General features: G+C 47.4%; 1 protein-coding gene and 1 long non-coding RNA gene across 2 annotated transcripts; one reads left to right on the forward strand and one right to left on the reverse strand.

Annotated features, from left to right (window-relative positions):
- Positions 1-521: 521 nt before the first annotated feature.
- LOC123111135 (B3 domain-containing protein Os11g0156000) lies at positions 522-2,079 on the reverse strand. The gene is made up of 3 exons (XM_044531826.1): positions 1,422-2,079; positions 1,132-1,315; positions 522-1,012 (listed from the first exon to the last, which is right to left on the reverse strand). The coding sequence occupies exons 1-3, from the start codon at positions 2,020-2,022 to the stop codon at positions 1,000-1,002; spliced, it is 798 nt and encodes a 265-aa protein (XP_044387761.1). The 5' UTR covers positions 2,023-2,079; the 3' UTR covers positions 522-999.
- A 511-nt stretch (positions 2,080-2,590) lies between these two features.
- Positions 2,591-6,916, forward strand: LOC123111136 (uncharacterized). Its single transcript, XR_006454143.1, has 3 exons — positions 2,591-3,538; positions 3,679-3,908; positions 6,451-6,916. It is a non-coding gene; the product is annotated as an uncharacterized lncRNA (long non-coding RNA).
- The last annotated feature ends 1,602 nt before the right edge of the window (positions 6,917-8,518 follow it).

The following is an 8,518-nucleotide window of genomic DNA, read 5'->3' on the forward strand; positions in this document are numbered from 1 at the left end:
AACTTGCCTCTTAGACCATCAACTTAGCCATCCTTTTTCTTTGTATCCTATTAGGGCAAATTGAGCCCACTTGCACACCTAAAACTTCTGCCGAGCCTTTCCTTCCCGAGGGAACAAAAAGGTGGAGACCGGCTATTAATAGAATAGTAAAAGATCAGGGCATGGACATCCCCAGGTGTCGGCATCACTTGTGGCACATCAGTATCAATCTTGGCCATCACACTACCCTCCGTATTGTTTAGAGACGGTGGGAACTGCATTGCATATACTCCTCATATTGCATTGCGCGTACACTCACTCATTGCTTAACATAAACTGAAACATTCTGGAGCTACAAAGATAGTTATTAAATCGTTCCTTAGGTGAACGAATGCATTGAATTTTTTGAGAAGGTAAGGTGAATGCATTGAATTTTTTGAGAAGTTAGGGTGAATGCATTGAATTTGACTTGAAAACATTAAACGAATTGATTGCGTGAGGTGTAGAGCACCAGTACTGGAGGAGGCGAGACTGTAGAGAAGGGAGAGAATAAAATCCCCATTGGGGATATTACTTTGTTTCTTCAGGAGGCTGGAGAGGATACATCAACTTCATAGCTTGTTCTTGGACCCACTACATACAGATGACACATACATACATGCTTGCTAAGCATTTTCTTTTGTTTTTCATGTGGGTCACCATCCCTCTCTCTCTCTCACTCGCTCTCCTTTTCAACCTGATGTTTCCTGAAACCTGCCACCTGCTAAGGGCCCCGTACTGTGATCGAGTAGGGTTTCTGGAAGACAAGAAGAAAGAAAACATAGAAGAAAGGGTACTCTGGGGATGGAAGGAAGATTGCCCGGGAAACAAGGGATCTTCCACTTCCTCTTCCTTTTCCTTTTCCTTGAAAGGGTCAATTCAAGCCTGTCACTTAGTCCAGGGTAGCCTAGTAGGCTGGTAGAAACTAGTTTCACTGCTGGTTGTCAGGATCCTCAAGAATGGCTTCAGACCTCATCATCTTTATGAACTGCCCCTGTTGTGGAATTTTTTTTTTAATTTTTTCTTTTGAGAAATTTGGTTATATGTCCTACTGAATATCTACTAGATGTATATGAATGCAATTGAACTTGGTGATGTTTTTGCAGTACTCACCAGTAACTTGGCACCGTGGCCACTGCAGCGTAGGGGCTCTGGTGGGTGTAGCCGTACATTGGCGTTATTGCCTCTGCCTCTGGCTCCGGACCGCAGTCGAGGTTGACGCCGAACAGCCGGAGACGTCTCGACGGCGGCGCCGATGCCGTGCTGCTCTTGGCGTCTGCCTCTCTCTGCGACTCGCCTGCAAGAATTCACCGGAGAATGGTGTAAGAGATAGGTAATTTTCAGCACATGCATCTAAGATATGTTGCATGTTTTCAAGTGCTTTGTTCTTGATTGCTGCATACCTGCATGCAGCATGTCGCTGTGATCTTGCTCCACCGAGCGGCGATAGGCGTAGGAATTGGCAGGGCTGGTAGGGTATGATCCTGACGTGCTGTAACACATCGGGCTCCAAGGCCGTTGCTCCCCGGCGTTCAGAGTGGGCGGAGGTACACGTACAGGTGATGGCGCGCTCTCGCCACGACGCCTGCAGCCGATGAAGAGCCGGTCGCCTGTGCCAAGGCCGCGCACCCTCTCGAAGTGCACGATGTCTCCGGCGTCGAGCTGCTTCTCCTTGACGTACCTGCTCCAGCCCTTGGTGAGCACGTAGCTCTGGCTGCTCGTCCAGTACGAGTACCGGAACCGCCACGGCTTGCCAGCCTCATCCTCGAAAGACAGGAGCAGGTCCTTCTCGCCGGGGGAGTCGCCGCCGTTCAGGGGGAAGTACCTCTCCGCGTGCTGCTTGGGAATCACCAGCCTGTTGAGCTTGCCCACATCACTGGGCGTCAAGGGTTTCTCGAACAGGTGCTCCCTCTCGTACTGGTGGTGGTAGTGTAGGTTCGTGTACATGGCTACCCCCCATGGCCAGGCCTGTGGGTGCCCCTGAGAGAGAGGGTGCATGGCCATTGCTGCTCTGGAGGTAAGCTACCTAGAGGTTCTTGTCTATGGCAACGGGCAGTGGAGAGAAGAGAAGAGAGGAGGGGAGAGGCAGGATGGTGGTGTGTGTTGTGTAGAGAAGCATGCATATGTCATAGCTAGGCATTTATAGCCTCCCAAGGAGAACTTTACACAGCTTGGAGGTGTCTAGCTAGTGTCTACACATAACGTATTGGTATTTACGTAAGGAGGACCTGGTGCATTTGATCTGGGTAGTACTAGTATTTTAACCTAGGTAGACAAGAAGAATCAAAGTGAAAGGCTTCAAAGGTGCTAAGGTTGGAATATATAGTTCTAGTGTAGCTGATGAGGAATGATCAGGTGGTGGTACTTAAAAGTTGGTGCCTGGCCATTGTGGCCTAATCACAGCCATCCAGGGGGTGCAGTGGGGTAGGCCCCACCATTGCTTTCCATGTGCCTGGGTAGTTGGGGCCTATGCAGTGTGATGTAAGTATGGCCACTGTCCTTAACTCCTCATTTTAACCTACCTATAGAGGTCCAGGTTTCTGGTACTGCAGTGCTGTGTTGGACTTCCAATTTCTATCTGACCTTGGGAGTGCAAGAAAGTCCTGGCATATTCAGAAATGCAATTTCCAATAAGAGTCCATGCCATTTGTAACTTGTGTAGACACGGAGGTTCCCTAGGGACCGATAGATTGGTCCTAGTTCTTATACCTGTTGTCCACTTGGGATAGCTGGTAGGCAATAACTTGTTCAGGGCAGTAGGGGTCTTTTGAGATGTGACATCTGAGGTGTATGGGCTGTGTGTTCTTATTATCATTCACTATGGAGTACGCTAGCCCCAGCTATTTTCTTGATATCAGATTCAACACAATCAAGGGCTTGTCAGACCTGTCTCATTGAATGACATGGCTGACCACCTGTTAAGAGGACAAGCTCTTCCAAGCAAAGTAACCAAGCTGGTTTTGGTTGGACTCACAGTCTCACACCATGAATTGAATTGAGAGTAGTGGCTGTAAGATACAGATGCTACTACATTATTTCTATTCAAACCTTCGCAGGACAACCTGCCCTGGTCTGGTCAGGGCACAGTGGCAGCTTGCGTGGGGGTAAAGCGACTGGCCACTACTCTGCTCCTTGTGTTAGATGATGTCCTTTGGAGATTAGTGCTTCTTTATCATGCATTAGGCATATGGGGAGCACCTCTTGCTGTTGCAGGATTGGAGCACAGAGCATTAATATGATCTGTTTTGTTATAACTTTAAGGGCAGATCTGTATCAGATTCCGTAAACTATAAGGGATAAAACCATCGATGTCGCTCTGCTTGCTCCTTTGGAGACAGGCATTCCATCACATGGTTTTGAATGTGATTACATGGCCAGATTCATTGTGTGCGTGCTCACTAATGCATGTGATTATGTTAACTAACGTTGTTATTCAGTTTGTCAGCCTTTGGAGAAACCGCAGGGACCAAGAGGGGGCGTTGTTATGTCAGCAAGTCCTGTCCAGAATCAAATCATAACGGTGATTTAACGGATCTCATTATTAATCGCTCCTTTCGTTGCATCAGTTGCTTCTTAATTCCTAACACTAGACCTCTTATTATTCTATTTATTCTTCAAAGTTGATTATTTATATGATTTTATTTTTATTGCTATTCACAGTACTTGGTTGTAATCTCACGTGGCCATGGCATTTTTTTCGTCCTGCCTGCTGCTCTATGCAGCTGGAGAGCTCCAAGTTCCCAAACGCCAAAATATTCTAACACTGGAATTGGAAATAGGATCAAGATTGGACCTGCGCACAGATCCTCTCTTGTCTCTTCTCCAATTTCCAACAAGCTCATGAATGAGATGATACAGATTTTTGACCCCAATTCTATCCCCACTACTCTGTAAGATCCCTTGATCCTTGTAGTTCATCCTGTTTCCTACTAATCCCTAAAAACTGTTCTGATATTGTTTTCTCTGCGCATGCATTCAGATAAAGATACGCAGTAAAGATGACTAGCTACATGTACTGCAAAAATTGTTTTATGTATATACTAGTACTCCACTTCACGGCACACATATACTTTGATTAAACTACTCCTAACTCTATGCTTAGCATCTCTTGGAGTATCAAGAACGCATGTTTAGCTCCAAGTTGGTCATTTAGTTATGGAATCTTGTCAAGATACCCATAAATCCTACTCCCTCCGACTCAAAATAAGTGTCGTGGTATTAGTTCAAATTGAACTACACTTATTTTGGAACTAAAACCATGACACTTATTTTGAATCGGAGGGAGTACTAGTTTTGCAACTGCATCCTAGTAATCGCTCCTAATTTGCAAAAGTTGAATGGATGGTTTATGAGTTTCTTTCTCTACTGAAGAACATATCAGTATTGTGAAATGGGCGGTCAAAATGACTTGGAAACCGTGTCGATACCTAAACAATGGGCATGCTTGGGTTGCTACCAAAAATTGGCAAAGCTAAGACTTGCCAAAAATTGGCAACTTTATGTGATGTTGGCAAGACCATTTAATTGGAAACCACCAATTAGTAGCCAATATTTGGCAGATGGCAAACATTAGCATAACAAATTTGGCATTAAACCAAGCATGCTCATTCTACATTGTGGCTGCAAGGCAGTAAGAGGGTACTTTTTAATTAGCTTAGTGTTGGACTCCCCACTTTTCCTTTGTACCGTGTGGGTGTGGCTAACCAAATCGCACAAATCCCTGAAAACAATCCTGGTAACGCGCACCCCCTCTGTTCTACCACGCTCCGCTCTTTGGAGGTTATTGTCTTCCACGCACATCAAATGAGAATAAAGAGTGAAGGAATGTGGACAAAATCGCATAAATATTTTTGGTGAGAACATCACGGAGAGACCACGTACATCCAGCTGGGACAACATTGCGATGCCGAACCAAGACGCCACATCTCTTTATGCAGAGGGGCGAAAAGATCATGAGAGGAATTAGGGTTTCCTATGAGTCATCAATCTTTGGTTTGGTTGGCGGAGCTAAACAACAACATCCAACGATGGATCATTGGCATGGGCGGCGACGGTCTCATGACCCCCGTCTCCCTCTCAACGTTTTCTCCTCTTCGTCTACCTAGCCTGTTGTCAGTCACCTGCGGTCTGGAAATGAGAGATACTGTTGGAGGGTCGGGCTGTCCGCGGACATGTCCAAAGATCCGTTTGGTGATCCGTGTTGGAGATGCCTTTATTGCCTACATGACATGGATACATAAAAAATACCGGATTATCTAACCACTGTACATGCTCCAATACGTGCAGTTGTTGAGGCGTTTTTTTTAGAGAAAATTGGTGGGAAAAATAAGAGATGGGAGGAGAAGAAAAAATTAAAACGGGAAGGAGTGATTTGGGGCAAATAGCGTCAGGATTTGAATCGTGAAGGAGGAGAAAGCCCATTGTATCCGGGACTTTTCCAAACTGTCGTTTATACCGGGAAAGGAGGGAGCACCCATTTTATTAGATGAACAATGGCAAAACTGACTGGATCACAATCACTAGTGCACTGGTACCCATCCGCAAGATGCATGCATGCACTGGTTGGTTGCGAGTTGTGCCCAAGTGTAGCATATTTAAACCCGGCCACGAGGAGGGAGCTACGCAGCTTAGGTTGTTAATTTCCCATGGCTCAATCATGCAGCTCACCTGCCCGATCTTTGTGATAATGCAGTGCAGGCAGGTTTGGTTTCCTCCAGGTCCAGGCACATGAGCGAGCCGAGCCGGTGGTATCTCGTGGAATTGAATATGGGATCACTCGATATAAGGGGACACACATGCTAATGCCCCTCATTATGTTATTCGATCCCCGTCCCGTGGCGCGATATGCTCCTTCCTTTTCTACGAGGCCACGTATGTTTTGCCAGGTTCATGCAGATGTGTCTGGGACTGCGAGCCCTCAGCGGCATCATGGACGTGGGAAGCATATGCTTCAGGATGGTAAGCGTAGTAGGAGTATTCCTTTAAGAAGATCGATCATATACCAACTTTAATACTATATCTGTACGGCGGCCTGTACGTACGTCTCTTGTGCTTGATAGTGGGATTTTTCATAGAAATTTTGTAGGACGCCAATTTTTTGTGGGGGGATCCAAAAGAATCAGGACCTGGGTAGACCGAAAATGCATATTTCTGTTTCTTGCATTCATTTTTTTTCCCTCAAAATCTTGTGGGGCATTTTATAGATTTTGAATGGAGGAATTCCTGCCATTATTTGGATATGCACTGGACATACGAAACCAGCGTTCTTGAGCTCGTTGCATACTTGCATGAGATTGCACTCAGCTGATGGCTTGGCTGGGACCATGTGTACAACCACTAGACACTAGTTCTACTATTATCCTGCGGTCGTTTATGTAGCGCTGCCTAAATTTCTGTACCAGGTGCGAACTAAATTCGATATCTTTTGAGCAGATCTCTGCGTGTGCTGTGGGAATGCGTAAAGGAGAGGTTCAGGCTGCAGCCGGTCTCTCTCTCTCTAGATTGGAGCTTTTCTTCCCCTGCGCACTGAAGACTACTGGCGTGAAAGAGAAGGCCCGGGGAAGAGAGATGAGATGAGATGATGAACAGCCTTTTCGCCCTCGCAGGGCCTGCATGGTGTCATGCTGGCACTCGCTTTCGGTCAGCATAAAGTTGGTCTTTAGTGAAGGGAGACAAAGTGGAAGCAAGGGCTCCTGATTACCATGAGGCCCACCAGGACGGAGTGGAAAAAGGATCAACGTAAAACTGACTGAATAGTTGGAACAGACGATTAACCCACGGCTACCCTACTGGTTAAGAGTGTAGCTGGTGTGACGAAATTCCAAGAGAAATACGATTCACAAACGTGATCATGGCATCTTGATGTAGGGTAGAACCCTAGATGCCCGATCTTTCACGATTGGAGGGAATCTTACGAAAAACACGAGGAGAAATCACGAGGGGGAACACGAGAGAATCATTCAAATCAACAATATTCGATTACACATGTGCTAGATCCTTGAAACACAAAGAGATACACGATTCAAATCCAACAAAGGACGATACAAGTAGCTAGTTCATCTCCATGAGGAGGTCTTGAGGGGTCTTCCCATGAAGGGGTCTTGAATCCAAAGTGGATCTTCTCCGAAGAGGGAACGGTCTCTCTCGGTGGAGTAGATCCAGATGGATGAGCAAAGCTCTATCTCACAAATGAGCTAAACCAATGCTAATCCTAGCTAGAGGAAGGGGAAAGAGTATATATAGTCTAAGTGGCGAAGGGGTACACGGGTCTCGGCCCAACACACGGTGCACACACAGGCAGTGGGTGTCCGGCCTTTACCGGCCGTCCGGTGGCTCGCGAGGGACCGAACGTCCGGTAGGGTTCGGACTTCCGCTATTTTGGTTCTGTTGAAGTGGCACCGGGCGTCCGGAGACGGCCGGTCGTCGGTCGTTCGGTCGCTTCGGACTTCCGCAGATTTGGCTCAGGTGTGGAAATGTCGGTCGTCCGGAGGAAGCCGGACGTCCGCTCGCTGGGAGGTGTTGCTGGTCATCCGGTCCTAGACGGACGTCCGCTCGTTGTAGATTGCGCGGGCTGGGACTTGGCTGGCAGACTGGCATCTCTAGGCGTCGGATGTCCGGTCCCTTCCGGTCGTCTGGTGGCTGTAGCTTGTGCTGGATGTGTCTTGGGCTGGTAGGGGCTTCAGGCGCCGAACGTCCGACGTTCTCCGGTCATCCGATGGCTGGAGTTTCTTCGGCAGCTCTTCTTCTTGTCCCTCATGCTTGGTGTCCTCGCCGTCTTGTCCGTTGGATGTAGCTGCTCCGCGGCCTTCCTCCAAGTACCTGATCACGCATAGTGTTTTCGCTTTAGGTAGTAGCCATGTCTCATGTGTAGAGAGTGGTAGTTCGGAGAGGAGCGAGTTCACCTTATCTTCGATAGCCTTTGCTCGAGCTCTTGTCATTGGTCCAAGTGGTGTCGTGGGAGTTGTAGATACGTTCATGGGGATGATCGTGGGATGCTCGGCATCATCTCCCCCCCTTGGGAAAGATCCGACCTCGGATCAAAAGCTTCATCACCATGGTATGGCGAGAGGTCTTTGACATTGAAGATGCCGCTTGATACGTCTCCAACGTATCTACTTTTCCAAACACTTTTGCCCTTGTTTTGGACTCTAACTTGCATGATTTGAATAAAACTAACCCGGACTGACGCTGTTTTCAGCAGAACTGTCATGATGTTGTTTTATGTGTAAAAAAGAAAAGTTCTCGGAACGTCCTGAAAATCCACGGAGGCACTTTTTGGTATTAATAAGAATTTCTGGGCGAAAGAAATACACCAGGGGGCCCAGGGCCTGTCCACGAGACAGCCCCCCCCTGTAGGGCGCGCCCCTCTATCTCATGGGCCCCTTGGACCTCCACCGATCTCAACTCCAACTCCATATATTCATGTTTGGGGAGAAAAAATCAGATAGAAAGTTTCATCGCGTTTGACGACACGGAGCCGCCGCCAAGCCCCAATCTCTCT

The sequence above is a fragment of the Triticum aestivum genome, chromosome 5B (assembly GCF_018294505.1).
Source record: "Triticum aestivum cultivar Chinese Spring chromosome 5B, IWGSC CS RefSeq v2.1, whole genome shotgun sequence".
NCBI lineage: Eukaryota > Viridiplantae > Streptophyta > Magnoliopsida > Poales > Poaceae > Triticum > Triticum aestivum.